The sequence below is a fragment of the Aythya marila genome, assembly GCF_965140915.1.
Source record: "Aythya marila genome assembly, chromosome: 18".
NCBI classification, from domain to species: Eukaryota; Metazoa; Chordata; class Aves; order Anseriformes; family Anatidae; genus Aythya; species Aythya marila.
The window spans coordinates 6,517,992-6,534,892 of NC_139059.1; the positions used below are offsets into that span (position 1 = coordinate 6,517,992).

The following is a 16,901-nucleotide window of genomic DNA, read 5'->3' on the forward strand; positions in this document are numbered from 1 at the left end:
ATAAGAGTGACTGATTACTAATGCAGACATCAGATACACACAATTCATTTCCCACCACTTCAGCTCACCTACTAAACTGGCATTAGTCTTTTAAAATAGAGGACAGAATGATGCAATCATTATGACTCCTTTCCATTTGACCTGCTCTCTCATTTAGTTCCAGACATGATGAGAAAGTGCTGCTATCACTTCCACTATATGCAAGCAAATTCCCACTAAAAAACCCTGCATTAAATATTGAATTTGTCATGAAGATAGAAAGAGCTATCTCTGATAGGTAATTGAAATTACAAAATCACCTCCAGTCGCTCAGCAATGTTAAACTTCTGTACACAACTGCAGTTCTTTTATTTAGAAACCTGTCTTGTTCCTAGATGTCTACTATAGACAAAAAGACCTGAGGTTTGCACAATATCCGTGGCACCAGTGAATGTAGGATATACCAGAGATAAAATCATGCTTTCACAAACCCTTTGCCAACAGTTCCACAAGCTGACACTCCCATTTGACATCAATTCTGTTCTAAGCATTCTTACATTGCACTCATTCCCATATAACATGATACCTATTTAGATAATTATTCCACTGCAGCTAAAACATTTGGGGAAAAAAAAATCTGGAAAAAGATCTGCAAGTGAAAAAATTAAGATGAACATGATGCCAGAAACACTAGCTTAACTCAGAGTCTAGAACAAGAGCAAAATTAAGAAGAAAAATATTTACCAGGCTCTACAACAGTCTGAATAACCAATTATTGTTAGAGCATCAGGACATCTGCTCACCTTCTTTTAAAGTCCATTTGATTGCTCCTGTCCGCTTGCTGACGGCATGCAAACTTCCATCAAGAGTTGAAACAAACAGCAGTGTTTCTGGCACAGTTACTGAGCTGGTGTTCTGGAAAAGAAAAATCCATACACTGAATGTCATTATTTACTACAGACTTACTTTTAACTGCCAAACAGTAAATTGTCTAGAATACCAGCCTTCTTTTTAATCACGTAGACCAGACAATCTTGTCCCTCTGAATTCAGTGACTTCTTTTTTTTTTTAACTTTTTTTTTTTTTTTTTTCTGGAGTTGCTAACTATGCTAAAGTTTATCTCTACGGGAACTTAATGTGGATAACCTATCTGTGACTCAACCTCCTTCAATTTTATATCAAAGTCTCCTTGTGACTAGACTTTGGAGAAGTCTGAGACAGGGCTAACTTAGGAAAAAAGCCGACACAAAGACCATGCAAGAAGATAGCTGGGGCAAGGAACTTCAAAGCAGCTCAGAGAATGTAAATGGTGATGTCAAAACCGTGCTACTTCCAAGTTAACAGAGCATACTTTTTCCAAGGTTTAGTCTCCAAAAGACAAAAAGACATTGGCTGGGTAAAAGGTGGATAAACAACAGTGAGAGGTGATCGATATTCATGGGGCTGACTATTGCCGTGACAAGCTGGAGCTGCAAGCATGTGGGCTGTGTCTGAGCAAGGACTAAACAAGTAGGATAGAAGCAGCTCAAAGGCTTGAGAAGATTCAAACTGTTAGGGCTCTTAATTGTGTTACTGTACCCTACGTCTCCAACTACTGCATTTCTGGGGTAGGTAGTCCTACCCCAATGGTGCAAGTCCATGTATATTAACACATCCACAGCTCCTGGAAAGCAGTCCACTGCAGGATTCAGACCTCAGTTTGACATCTTAACCATTCTGCCACTGGGAACACGTCACTCCATGTTTACACATCCAGGTACAGTACTGTTTGGTGCCTGCTCTTCTTTCTACAACACAAGCAGCTCTTGAGCCTGGCTATCGCATGTAATTTTATTAAAAGGGCATCAAACAAACTTTGACTCAAAACTATGTAGCTATTGCTGGATGGATAAGGCTAAGTCCAAGGTGTTTCCGTGTGCAAAGCAGAAAAAAACATGTTAATTTAATGTTTATTTTTCTCTTCGTGACTAAAGATTATCTCATACACCCTAAGATTAACCCATTTCCATTTACCAAGTCTCAAATTATTGCTCAAATAACTTGCCATTTGTTCACTGCATCTGCAGTGCTCATCTGCGTGCCACCTGCCATGTTTAGAAAGTTTCACTGTTAAATATAATTCTTAACCTACCACAGTCGGTGAAATGAAAGTGTGCATTTGACATAATCAGTACTGTCTTAAATGACTTACATTTTTAAAAATAATTACCAGTCATGCTAGAATTATTGCAAAGCAAAATAGAAAATTGTCAAATTATGCACAGGTACAGGTGTAACCATTTCTTTAGAAAACTATACGTGCTCGGTACAACTAAACTAAAGCACTAGACTCTTTCACGTAGAAAATGACACTAAAGGAATAATATAATAAAGTAACAACTTGCAGGTAGCAACTACAAATATTATACACACTTCTTCCCAGCCATAAGGAAAACAGCTGGAGCAGACAATTATAAAAACACAGTGCAGAAAAAAATTAAGTACAAAACAACAATATAGAAACCATAGATCAGAACTAAATGTTGGAGGTCTAGAAAAAAAAAGGAAATGCACCTTACTATATAATTTTGATTATTTGACACAGTTAAATTATGCAGGCTAACATTTATATGGAAGATGTCTTCATTTAACTAAAATATTTACAGCTGCATGCAGAATCAAACTTTGCAATATTTGTTCAAACAGGGACACGAGATAGCAATTCCTCTCCTGCTGACCTATAAAGCATACAGCTCAAGATGTTACTAGTGAGGACTGAACTTGGAGGTATCTTTTCAGCCTAATGACCTGATTTGTACATAGCAGCAAAGAGAAGCTTAAGATGTTAAAAGACATCTCAATTCAACAGAGTACCATCAGCAGAACAACTATTAGGAAATCCTCCCTATCTTAGACCATTTTCCCCATGGCGCTACTTCTACTCTCCAATAATCTATACTGCTTATGATTTTATTTTCAGTCTTTCAAAATTCTTCTTTCAGCATTACTGCTGCAATGCAACTTAATTCTCATTTCTTTCTCTGGCTCTCAGAGCCTGTCATTCGTAAATTAAGGACGCTCAGTTCCACCATAATCACCCTAGCCTTCTGGTTTACTTTAATATCCAATGAACAATTGGGATTAACAGAACAGGGAATTACCTATTTATTTTTCTTACCCATGAAATCAAACTCTCCTTTCCTCCACCCAGGTAATGGTGGGGTAACACCCTATGGGTGACATTACACAAACCAGAGCTAACCTCACGCTCAAAAACATCCTGATATGCATAGCTACATACTATCCTAAAAACGTTTGTGCTGCCACTCTTAATCATTCTGATTTCAAGCAATGAATGAAGAACAAAAATTTCAAAATTTACTTATAACAGTGTTGTGATGAAAACAAGAAGCAATGGACTGCGGTCAAAACCCATTTGAAATCAACCTTTGTGCAGTAAAACTTTGCTCTCATATATTAATTTTCACCTGAAGATCTCAACACATTTTACCAAAACAAATAAATGATGCTAGCTAAGCGATTCATGATAGATAAGGAATTTCTTCATCCTATCCACAAAAATATTGAAAAACTAGATTACTTTTACACTAGCGTATTTAATGCTTAATGCACACACACACGGATATTTCCAGGCTTTTGTTTTAGATAAGATGTAACAGATTTAATTACTTCAATTGACTGAGATACTTTGTAGTAAATGAAATAACTCGACAGCAGTTGTATAAAGCTGTTTGAAGGACTCTGGGCTTACAAAATAGAAACAAAACAAAACCAAAAACAGGAACCAAAGACACTAAATGAATATTCCAGCTCTAAATTAACAACTAATTGCACAAACAAATTGTACCCATCAGGTTAACTGCATTTAATTAACCACCATCCGCAACTGCCAGATGTTGCCCAGCGTCAGCCAGAAGGTAGCTGTTTGAAGTGCTTACTACCTATCTGCGTGAGTTCAAAGAGGACGTCACGGTGAGCTACAGAATTGTGAAAAAAATCTCATAAATAATTTTTACTCAGACATTTGACGAACACGTTTCAGCTTTCTCATTCCAAACAGAAGCGTATTTTCACTGCAGAGGTACTTGCAAAAAGCCCTGTTACAGAGATTTTCATTCTTCCACCAGATTCATAGAAGACAGCAGAAAACATTTTGAGACAATTTTTCTGCGAAGTGCAACATGCTCTACTGCATCCATCCTGTATGGTATATGCCACAGGGAACATAAGAAATACCTGTTCCTTTGTGAAGACCACTCTACCCTAAACCTGTTCTGTTAGCAGACACACTGAGTTTAAATGATGAGGACAATACTGTCCGTTTGCTCTTCTATCAAAAAGATACAAAAGCACTTCACTAAAACATCCCTTACCCAAAGTGATTATTTTAGTTAACACACAGAGTGAAACTGCACCTAGAGGGAAACACAGTGAGTTGTGCAAGAACAGACAACTGTTGAAGTCCAGAAATGAACATCACCGAAGGTGCTTAAAACTGCAGGTGGGAATTTGACACTTGGAATGGAATGACTAGTGTTACAGTTGAGTTGTAAATAAAACATAACATAAAGCAAATCCACCGCTTCCACAGGGTTATACACAGACTAAGAGTGTTTTTCTAGGCTATGTTTTACTCTACACAAGTTTTTCTTATCTTACAGAATCGGTATATTCTCCACAAAGCATTTTCACTTCCTGTCTTCTTCTGAGAATTGAATAAAGCCTATATTATCTTCACAAAAAAAAAAAAAAAAGGCAAAAAAAAGCTCCTGTAGAATAAAGATCATAATGATTACAGGATTACAGTTAGATATCAAAAATCATTCATTCATATATGTAGCATATGTAACATGACATGCTGTAGCTCTGTAGATTTAATATTTGAGCATCTGAATAGCTATTTTTTGTGGCACTGAGGCTACACAAAGGATGGAACTGAATGTGAGCTCTGACACTCTCATCATACATCACTAAACAATACTGTCTTCCAGATTACTGATATTTTAAAAGCCTGCTAGTACTTGGAATTGGGTGGGAAGGTCTCAACATGCAAGGAGTTCCCCCGCATTTTGCAGACGCAGCAGAACGCAAACTTGTGCCCTCCAGATCACTGACAGACCAAATGACACAGAAAGAAGATGAAAGCTGAAGAACCGATCCTCACAAGTTTCCGCAGAAAACAAGATGAACACCTGAATGTTGCTCCCAGACAGAATGCCCTAGAAAGTTCTCAGGTACGACTAAGATAATGAAATTACAATAGCTTGTGCCTGCCATCGCTTTCTGGCCAACAGAGCGCTGCTCTCCCTGCCTGGGATGGTGAGTGCCGATGGCAGTCACAAGCACCCAGGGCAGAGAAGGGAACAGTATTCTGAGAGTCACCAATAGGTCCAGCGTGACAGAGAAACCACCTTCTTTTCAGGGGTTCACTGCCCCAGGACTTTCCGTGGGAGCACAGTCCCCACGAGAGCACACATTCCGCTGACGGAGGGGCTGCCACGCAGTGCACCTTGCTGCACCACCACCTGCACAGCATCGCTGCTCCTGCTGCTACTTCTCTGCACTCCAACCGCCTTTGTCTTAATGCCACTTTCTTCTGATGCTTTCCTTCATTTAACCCACAAGTCTGTGCTAAGGTTTTACTGCTTTTGAAGGCCTTTCTTATATTTAGCGATCAAAGTCTCATTGATGTGGTCATTGCAAGCCCGTGTGTCAAAGATAACTGCTTTGGATAAAAGACTGAAGACAGGGCAAGCGTCTTCATGTTGTTAGTTCTTCCTTTAACTCTCACGTTCCATTTCATACACATTAAATCCACAAAATACCGTATATTCAAAATCCTCCATTCAGTCCCAGTTTTCAAAGCATATATCACACAGTTGAGATTAATCGGCCAGGTAACACACTATACTACTGAATTTTACAACCTAAATATAAAAAAAAAAGATGAGTCGATAGACTTTGCAACACTATATTGATGATTATTTTGACAAATATCTACAGTAGTCACCTGGGGAAACGGCTAGGGAGTTTGTGTAATAGTATGGAAACAAAGGTTTATTCACTCAAATGACATAAAACAATAGGCATAAAAAAGAACAGATAAATATCTGTATTTCATTCAGATTTGGGAATAATAAAAAAAAAAATCTCTTGATTTTATTAGTGAGTTTTATCAGAGTGCTGTGAATGGACTTTATTTTTAATTAATTGATTGATTAATTGATTAAAGTCTGGAATTAGCACCATTATGAAAAGCTATGATAATTATAAAAATCTGTATGTACAAAGCCAAGCCTGTTTTCATTTTTGCCTGCAGGATTTAAGAGCGTTCTCCACTGGGGGAAAAAAAATCTCAGTCCTGAGACAGACACTGTCTAAATACTGGTGTGCGTGGACATTGTCCTCCCTGCAGAGAAGGGGTCTAAACTTCTGTGATGCAATGCAAATTCTTGAGATTATTTTCCATTGCAGTTTTATTCTGAAGAAATATAATTTAACACAGGAGGAATCTGGCAGGACATGAGTCAACTGAGCAGAAAGAACTGAATTTAGTGAACAGAGAAAATGAGATGGAAGGAAAACCTGTTTTGGCTCTTCTTTTATTTTATCTGAAACTGTAGTAGCGTCTGTCGTAACAACAGCCCTCCTTGGAATTCCGCGAGAGCTTCTGCTGCTTTGACAATCTGTAGTCATAAAAATTTTCCACCCCAAGAGTGATGTTAAGTGAAGGATTTACAGTATTTTGAGGTTATTTTGGCACTGTTTTAGAATGATTTTTTTAATAAATTCAAACCACATTTTTAATACCTCTCAAGGTCTCATTGAATTAAACTTTGACAGATGTTCTAAAGCACTGACTGCTAAAAATCTGCAACAGCCTAAATTTTGGGAATGAACAGAAAAGCATTTATAAGTTCCAGCTAACATTAGCATCTTCCTCTCGCTCCAAACCGACCACATCTTCAGAAAAAATCATGTTTTTGAAATCTAACTAACACAATGACTCAAAACAATTTTGAATGATCCACAGAGCCAAGGGGAGGGCAGCGAAAGCTGCAGAACGAGTTGGGGTGTGTTTGTGTCTGTCTGTGGCACAGTTCAGTGTCAAAGATTGTATCTTCCTTCACCGCAACATTCAGATGGTTTAAGGTTAGCACAGCAGTGCCCTATTTTGTTTTATTGTGCGGGAAGAAAACAGATCCCCATGGGAATAATTTCTTCCATTAATTTATCTTCTTAAAAACAGTTCTTTTGAAATGCAGGTCACTACATATGCACAAATCCCACTGAAGCCTGTGGAAACAGCAGACAGAAAGAAAACCAGGCCATTTAGTTCCTTGAGGTTATCATTCTGTAACCTAGAAATATGTTGCACTCTGGGGGTGATACCACAAGACATTCTTCAAGTACAAATAAAGAGGAAAACACTTCATATTGATAGTGGGTATATGACGGTCCATTACTACCTCTGAGAACTGCCACCAGGTTCACAGAAACACCTTAGTGCTCACTAGTGAACAAAGCCCAGTGCCGTGTGCTACCAGGTAATAATTTTTTCTTTTCTGAGTCTTAAACAAGAACACATTTGCACCAAACTTAATTTGTAAGGTCTGACAGAAAATTAAGGATGGATGACTTGCTACCTATAATTTAAATTCTCCTAGCTTCTTTAGAAATGCCTGGATTACCCAACAAAAGAGCTAACAAGATATATTTTCTCTCAAGAAAAAAAAAAAAAAAAAAAAAAAAACATTCCTCAATCCATAATTGCTTTAACATGTATCAGGCTATGCATTTGCATTTCACTAAGGAACTATTAAGAAACCTCTAGCACTAATAGCACCAGACACTTTCTTCTCCGTAAGGAAAGGCCAAGAGCAGAATTTATGCTACTGGAACCACAGCTGGTAAACCCGTAGGGAGGCAAAGCAAAATCTTTCCAAAGCTTGGCGCACCCTGCAAGCAATTGGCATGTTCACCCCAGCCTGCCTAAGAACCAGCAGCCCGGTTCTGACAGCTATCCTCTAATAACATCACCAAGCTACAGGCTAGGACCCACCAGGGATAACAAAACTAGGACCCACCAGGGATAACAAAACCATGCCATGAAGAAACTGCACAATTCAGTAAGCTGCTGGGGAAGGTTTTTCATTATAAGTAGTAATGAAGTCAGTATAAGAAAGAAAGCTGCCAAAAAATAAACTGTCTTCTTTAGAAAGGGAAATCAAATCTACGGATCTTTTCATCTTAAACTAGATTCCAAGATGTGTTTCTTAGCAATTTCTCACCAGCCCAGGTCCTCCTTACCAGGCTCATTTGTATTACGTCTCCAACTGTCCTCTGACATGATCAAGCCCTGCGTGGTGCTCTACACTGTGAGCTCCCAGCCAAGGATTCAGATCGAGATCTCTCTGTAAAAGCAAAACTTAGCTCCATTTTCACAAGACCGCCAGCAAGCAAAGAGGGTAGAAGTGAGTTATAAAAACATGAATTTCTGTCACTCCAGAACAGAGCTGTCTATGATAATTTTAGGTGTGCAAGGTGAGTCTGTATTCCTCAAAAAAACAAACCCTAATATACTAATGATTTTATGGGGCAACCAAGGAGATTGGCAACTCAAATAAAACACATGAATATTAATTAACACAGCTCTTCAAGATGTCCATGTTAAAGTCTTCTGCTGTTTCGCATAGGTCTTCATGCCTTTCAGTTAACTGGCTAAACACCTTATGCTGAGCTAAAGAGTGCATTACAAGAAATGACAGCTGAGTAAGGCTGGGTTTTTCCCATGTCAGGAGCAGCCCACGGTGCTGCCCGTATGTGCCGTGCAACCCAGCACTGACACCGGTCCCACTGGCTGCAGGAGGGAGCAGCCTGACGGTCTAAATGTCAGTTTCATCCCAGAGAACTTCCTATTTTTCAATTGCACCGATTCCATGTTAGGAGAGCAACAGGCAAAATTTGGGACGTCTAGCTGCAACACTACCATAAGGAAACAGCAAACTTTTCTGTTGTAATTATCCCATGGCTCACAAAAATCAGAGAGTTGTAAATCAGTACTGTATAATGTTTATAGTGGCACCTTATTTACTGATGGCTCTACTGCATTTCTCATTGCTGTATCTGAGATGTCATCCTTTTATAATGTGTTCCCATATATTGCTAGAGCTATTACAAGAGCCATACATTGTTTTACTTTAATAATACAGAACGGGATTTTGTCTTATAAGGAAAAGATGGGAAAGAAATCCCTTTAGTGAATATGTAAGTTATAGGAAAACAGTCTTAAAGTCACGATATAAAGTAAGAAAGATTACATTTAGCAAAAATAAACAGCAGCAAACCATCATCCATACTCGTAAAAGAAACTTATATTAAACACATTCTGCACAGATCTTTAGATAATCCCATATTTTTCATGTTACCACAATAACAAGAATTGTATGCCAGTCTTTTTCATGGGTATTTACTACTCAAGTGATGTTACTAGTTTTTAATAAGCCTTTCCAGTTAAATGGGTTGATTTAACTAAGTTCAAAGAACTGAAAACTAGCTATGAAAAGGGACTGAAGGGCAGAACAGATTTCAGTTTGGAAGTCCAGGTGAGGACAACAGCTGGCAGCACAAGAAGACTAGGGCAAAAGCTGAGAAAAGAAGCCAAGAGAGGGAGAACCCTGAATCAAACAACAGACTGAGCGAGATAAGATGGGAGGGCAGGGAGACCAAGAGGAGAGAAAGCCAGAGAATGGGAGTGCTGAATTCTGCTGGGGCCCAAACCTAGGTTTTTGTGACTCTGCAAGTAAAAATCATACAGAAATTTGTATTAATTTGTCGATTCATAGAGCAGATTTGTAAAACTATTTCAAACTACTTCTTAGTATTCTTACTGAGTACTATTTTTAAAACTTTGTGTATGGCAAATCAATGTTTTTCTTGCAAAATCTGGACCCAAAATCTATCAGGGCCATGAAGAGATCTCAGTAGAATTTTATAGTCCAGACTATGACAAAGAAAAAGTAATGCAAATGAAAAGTTCCTCCTCTTCTCTGAGGAACTACAGTTTTATTCCTACCTAGAACTCAAAATCACCTCAGATACAAAATAATCATAAATGGTAGAAATATGCTCCTAGTCTGAACTGCCAATATTGTAATCTAGAACCATGAGCACTCTCTACTAATGACTTCAATGTACTTTTTGTTGATAGGCTTTTTGTTTCCTTCAGTTTCCTAATCAAATAACAAAACTAAATACGTTACATAGCTTCATTACTAAACGTGTTTCCTTTTAAAGAAGGGGAGTGGAGCTCCTATATCCTAGATGAAAAACAAAGCCTCCAGCTTTGCTTAACCAGAACGATAACCCCATATATTACAGCAGTGTTTTCGGGTAACAATAAGCAATCCATCAAAGCACACAGCCTAAAACTTTCCTCTGCTACATTCACATTCAGGTATAATAGAAACAGCAAATGCCAGCTGGCCTTTTCCATTGTCCCCCAGTCCTGAGAATTTACAAAGAACACCTTTCAAGATTGAATATTTGAATACGATCTCAGTTCATACATGACAGATAGCACAGAATTTAAGGCACACTGATTAAAATGCTTATCTCAGTACAAATGATCTATTCAGAACTCCATTTGCTTTGGACCAGCTTCACTATTGCTCCTGCTTTTGTCACTCCCCGCAATACCTTATGACCAAACTGGTTATTTCTTAAGAGGTTTTATAGTGCAGTGACTTGTACACCCTGTCTTTCACCTTTGAATGTAGGTAGAACTGTAGCCTCTTTTGGATATCAACCAACCATTTATAAATTTAACGCATATTGCCATCTTTGTTCTGGAAGCAGAATGATCAGTGTCCCAGGATGGGATTCAGCAGCCTTCCCCAGGCATGCAGCTAATCATTTGTATTTGAACACCAGCATATATAGAGGTATACATATTTTTTTAATTTTTTTTTTTCAGAAAGAAAAATAGGCCCTCTCCTTATGAGATTACAGCATAAGAGTCCAGCAGATAAATGATGGTGAACAGAGTCTCCTTCTCTGCATATACGTAAAATCTGCCTAGACATGTGCGATAGGTGACCCTGCTGGAGCAGGGGGGTAGGACCAGATGATCTTCAGGGGTCCCTGCTACCCTCAACCCTTCTGTGATTCTATGATACAGCAACAGAGCAAAGGGACAGACTGAAGATCCAGCGTCTCACCAGTTCCACTATACACCTACACAGTTTTAGCTTGCAAAAGTTTCCTCATTCTACTTTTATCAACAACTTTACGGGAAATTACCTCTATTTTTATATCCCAGGGACGATTATATTCGCGGCCCGGAGCCCAACCTAAGCACCCCGGTTACAGCGGCAGCCAGTCCCCAGCTGCCCGGGGCCGATCCCCTGCAGCCCGTCCGCCCAGCCGGGCATTAACAGCACCGGCTCAGCAAACACCGGCGCTGCCGGGGGCGGTGGGCACGTACCCACGGCCAACTTTCGGCACAGCCCCGCCGCCCTCGGGGGCCGCTCCCCCACCCTGCTGGGGGCCCGGCCTGCCGGCGGCGAGGCCTCCCGCGGCCCGGGGGTGCCGCGACACCGGGACTGAGCCGTGCCCACCCTCTCCGCGCTCGGGGCCCGGCGGGGAGATCGAGCCCCGGCCTCGCCTCGCTTACCCCGGGCCTGGGCAGGAGCGGCGCCAGCAGCGCTCCCAGGCTGACGAGGACGAGGAGGTGGCGGCGGCGGAGCGGCTCCATGGCTGCCACCCGCGGGGGCTCCGGGCCGCCCGGCGGCTCCCCCCGCACCGCACCGCGCCGCCTCCTGCCGGCCTCCCCGCACGGCGGGGCGGAGCCGCCCGGCCCCGGGCCCCGACGTCAGGCCCGGCCCCGCCGCTTGGCGTGCTCCCAGCTCGGCCCTGCCGCCGGCCAGCGAAGAGCCAGGGGAAAAGCGCCCGCCTGCCCCCCTCGGCACTTCGGGGTGCTAAGTGCGGGGAGGAGGCAGGCTCGCCCCCACCTCGGGTAATTGCCCCCTTGGTTTTAGCATTTTCGGAGCTATATCAAGAGCTATGACAAATTTATTTTGCATCGCTCTTGATAAAGTCACGTTGAGCCTGTTATGCCCGCTAATGCCTTAAATAAATGCAAAATCAACGTGCCCCTCTGAGCCATTAACGAGGTCCAAGTTCCTCTGCACAGATAAACAAACGACGAATCAAATGGAAGAGGCTCGGAAAAGAAAAAAGAGTAAATGTACACCGCTTGGCACAGATCTAGCTTTCAGGCGTCTATTTATATAACAAAGCCACTTTGTCCTTGTTACGCGCTGTTTGCTTTTTAATACTGATATCATTAGCGGAGCTGCAGAGCACACCGCGTCCTCAGTGTGCAATATGTACCCAAAAGATCGGCCCTGGCAGCTCCCTCCTTCCATAAGCATGCCTTTGACTGTAAGGAGACACAATTACGATCTAACACACAAATCTGAATACATAAAACCATCCTGGAGCTATGGAAATGCCACCTCTGGCACCGACGGGTTCCTTCAGGGCGCTTCGAGCACTCGGTGTGAGCACGGAGTGCAGCCACGCGCTGCTGGGCCCCACTGCCCCCTCCCCAAATTGCAGCGCTGCCCGGCCAGTTTAGCCATTTTTACCTCTTCACACGGGTTTTTATTGGCTTTAAGCTGCGTTTCGTGTCGTGGTACATTAAAAAAGGGCTGTTTTTTCCCTCAGCACTGCTCCCCGCCGGGCGCCTCTCCTCAGGAGCTGAGGAACCGCCGCCCAGGCCCGAGCGGGGACCGGACGCTGGCACTTTGAAGCGCTATTTCTTAACAATACCGAAGGGTTACGGCAGAGCGCTGCAGAGCCGTGTAAATTAAACAGTACCGTTCTCCCTCAGCGGCACCAAAAGGCGGGCGGAGCCCCCTCAAAACCTCCCCTCACGCCTCCGCCGCCATCTTGGCCCGGCCGGTCCCTCCCCGCCGCCCCGCGCTGCGCCTCCTACTGGGCGAGGCGAGGCGAGGCGGGGCGCGGAGCGGCTCCGCTCTATAAAGGGCAGCGCCGCGGAGGGCTGGGCCTTTCTGTCAGCGAGGCGGTGTGGGGTGAGTGTGGCTCGTGGTCAGCGAGGGGACGGTGCGTGGGTGGGCTGTCGGGCTGCGGTGATGTCTCTTAACGCGTGTTAGACTGCTGATAACCGTGAAGTAAACCTACAGCTGAGCGCCCGGGCTGCCGCGCACCCCGCGGGGCGGCTGCTACACGCGGTGTCCCTGACCTCCGCTCTTCGTTCCGTGTCTTTCTGCAGGGGCCGTGCGGCGACCGGGCGAGCAAAGCTGCGGGGAGCGGCCGGGCGAATAAAACTGCGTGTGCTCCACCACCGTGTCCGTCTGGTTCTTGTCCGCGTCCGTCCTTTTCCCCGCACCGCCTTTGAGCCGGCGGGGCGCCCTGCCCGCGGCGCCGCCGGCCAAGCAGCGGTGCCAGAGCGAGCCCCTTGTTGATAACTGGTGCTGCTCGGCGCGGCCCGGGCAGCGCTTTTAAAAGCAAGGTACAGGGCGAGGGCGCGCGGCCGCACAAAATGGCGGCGCGGCCTGAGGGGAGGGAGCGGGAGCGGGAACCGCCCAGCGCTGCCCTCAAAGGGGAGCTGGGTTCTCAGGTTCTAGAACCGTGTTCTGTACGACATAAGGCCTTCCAGAGTCCTGCACATCTCCTTAGGGAAGATGCAAGGGTTCACTTGATAGATTAAAAAACAAAAACAACAAAAAAACTACTAAGCAGCAAGAGTCCTAGCCGTCCTTGAAATAAACCCTCTGGGTGAAGTGGAACGATAAAACCAGAGAAATGCACCCATCTGTATGCTAACACTGAGCCTTTGGAGCCCTCTTTAAGAAAAAAATGCAAACTTAAATCTAGTGATACAAACCGCAGCTAATCCTAGGGCGTCTTTTTTTTTTTGGTTTGTTTTTTTTTAATAGCTGTGATCTTGACATCCTGCAGGTAACTGAGAATGGAGTAGTGCAAAACCATGACTGTACATAAAAACAGTGCATCTATACCCACCCACCCTGACAAGAGCATTGGGATAAAGAGTAGTTGCACTGGAACTACTTAAGCTCAGAAAAATTTTTAAACCTATTACTGAAGGTACTCCTAGTAATCATTTCAGAATTTTCAACACAACATAAAATTTTTAAAGCATGTTTTTAAAGTATATGCTTCACATAAGTACTAACAGTTGAAGTGAATGGCTGGCTCAGCAGAAAATACAGTATAGGGGAGTCGGACTGTTAAGGCGCATTGAATTTCTTCTTCAGTTGTATAAAACTTTTAAATAAGAGAATAAATGGTCTGAATTGTTTAACCCTAAAATCATCATATGCTATCCCATATGACTAAAAAATCTGAAAGTGCTTGTATCACACTTGTCATTTACCAACTTGCTCTTCTAATTGCATTTTTGAAGCAACTTGCAGAAGGTGGCTAAACACTGTAGACATAAGTTTTAATTGAATAATTGTTTGACATGAGATAGATTTATTTAATAAAACAAAGCAAGCAGATTGTAGTTACCCACAGTTTATGAAGTGCAATATGACAATCTTGTGTAATAATCTAAATCTGTTTACACATTAGTGCATCTAGTCCTTTGACTTTAGTTATTGCACATAAAAATTAAATCATATAAAAGACCTGCGTACAAGACATGCAGACTTCATGAAAGGCAAATAATGCCTACATAATCAGAGCAAAACCCAGAATATACACAGCCTGGAATGGTCAAGGAGGAGTTCAGGTAACAAATATACTAATATTTCAATTAAAGGTAACCAAAATAGGTGTTCAAATATAGAATTAATTTTAAATATATTAAATGCTAGTTTTCTTTTACGTTTCAGGCAAGGTGCTGTTTAAAAAACCTTCAATATAATAGCTTCATTTAGAGATGGTAAATCATCAAGTTACACGTGGAAATTTTGATTTACATCAAATGTGACAACACAACGTACAAAAAAGTTCTTAAAAAATTACTTCTAAAAAAAAGCAAATTATGTTATAAAAGGAGAGCCAAAACTCACCTTCTTTGTAAACTAAAATGTTTTCTGACATCCATGAACTGTTGGCAACACTGAGTATCAGAAAAATATTACATGTGTTAAGTAGTGGATATGTAGTGTTCAAATATTGAATTTACTGCATACATTTACTCATGAATCATCAGATAGAAATCAAAGGCAGTTTCCCATCCCCCCTTAGTTTTGGCCATTAATTAGCACAAACAGTCTTTAATTATATCATGATCAGCTTGAATAACTGCAATACTTGAATTCCTATTTCACAAAGTCAAAAAAAATGCACAGGGGTCAAAATCTTTCCATTACAGCTGCTTTCAGAAACACCTGGCAATTTGATGCCTGGAGCTGCACAGCTGTAATGTGAGAATTTGGTCCCATGCTCTTTGCATGTAAACACAGTGCAATGGAAAGAGTCACAGCAACAAACTCTCCTATAAGAAAAAAAACTTAGTGTGTTTCCTTGTAGCAAGAGGCTCTATACACAGTAGGGTAACTAAGTACTTCTGGTAATGTGCAGTATTAGACATTTTGTGTGTGTGTGCTCATGTCTTTATAAACATTCAGAATTAATCATGAACCAAGGTGATTGTACCTCACTATAAGGCGGCTTGCTATAGTTTGGTCTCATGGCTTTACCAACTTTTTTTCTCATCATTTACAAAAGACAGTCCTACCTTCACTGATAGTTGTGTGTGTGTGTTTTATGGCTAGTTGCTTCCCCAAAAAAAGCACAAGTTCTATATGAAAAAAGTAATATGTATATACCACATTGAATCACAATATTACCTATACATCCAATTTACATTCTTTTATCCTGAAAGCATTTTATATTTCGATTGCTTGACACAAGCTATTGACTGCAGAAGTGAAAGAACATAAAACAGTTCATTCTACACCTCCAACTGCCTGAGAAAGAAAAATATTCTTCCAGTTTTTTATAAATTCCTTATTTAGGACTTTTTCAATTTGGCACGCAGTTCCTTTGCTGCCAAACAACCTTTCAATGCTTTAATGCATACTAACATAGCATGAAAACAAGCTAACAAAAGCTGTGTCAACAAGCTCCTTCCTTGATCTGTTATAGTTAGGTTCTCCCTCCCTCCCCCAAAGAACAGGTCATTTTAGCCTCTGAGTTAAAATCCTGATGGTAGCCAGTACAAAAATAAATCAATTGCTTAATGGAATGACACTTCGTGTAGCTGAAGTACACAGGAACAATAACCAGGCAAATGAGCACAAAGGTATGGTTCTAGGCAGTCCTTGGGAGGGGGGAAAAAAAGTGGCACAAATTGAGGATGAGAACTACAGCACAGTTTATAAAACCATGAGAATAACGTCTATAATACTGTAAACTGCAAGAGTCTTCACATGTTATGGTTGATCAGGGGCCTCCGTGATCAGATCTTTAGTAGGGTATGTAGAGGAGCGGGGATCCATGGCTGAGTGCATTAAAGGAATATAAACATCATCCATGTTTGGCATGACAAAGATTTTCTGTGGAAAAGAGGCAATTAAATCAAGTTACATTTCATATGCCACTTGAAAACTTGTTTTTCTGCTTTTAGTTTAAAAAAAAAAATTCCAGATACATACTTTCCTCAAGTTCAGTGTTGTTTGAGTCAATGCCCATATTAGAGCCCTACAGCGTCTACTAACTGCAGCCGTTTAGTTGTGTTACAGTTGCAGACGAAGCTCAGAAATACTAAGATCTCTGCACTTCCCGTTAAATAAGAGTAGCATGACAGGAAACATACCCACTCCACTGCTTTTTCAGCTCTCATACATCAAATTATTTCTAATTAAAAAAACAGCTTTGATTTCACGTCAACTGTATAGGAATGAAGCTGGTAAGTTAACTGT

At 41.6% G+C, this 16,901-nt stretch overlaps 2 protein-coding genes across 4 annotated transcripts in view; both read right to left on the reverse strand.

Annotated features, from left to right (window-relative positions):
* Positions 1 to 11,806, reverse strand: part of ERN1 (endoplasmic reticulum to nucleus signaling 1) — a 36,887-nt gene extending 25,081 nt beyond the window's left edge. The window contains exons 1-2 of the mRNA XM_082774978.1: positions 11,654 to 11,806; positions 783 to 894 (exon numbers count right to left, since the gene is read on the reverse strand). Coding sequence (XP_082631104.1) covers positions 783 to 894; positions 11,654 to 11,734 — 193 coding nt within the window. The 5' untranslated portion in view covers positions 11,735 to 11,806. The remainder of the gene's footprint in view (positions 1 to 782; positions 895 to 11,653) is intronic.
* A 2,675-nt stretch (positions 11,807 to 14,481) lies between these two features.
* Positions 14,482 to 16,901, reverse strand: part of TEX2 (testis expressed 2) — a 49,130-nt gene continuing 46,710 nt past the window's right edge. For all 3 annotated transcript variants that reach the window (XM_082775049.1, XM_082775051.1, XM_082775050.1), the window contains one exon: positions 14,482 to 16,535. In XM_082775049.1, coding sequence (XP_082631175.1) covers positions 16,413 to 16,535 — 123 coding nt within the window. In that variant the 3' untranslated portion in view covers positions 14,482 to 16,412. The remainder of the gene's footprint in view (positions 16,536 to 16,901) is intronic.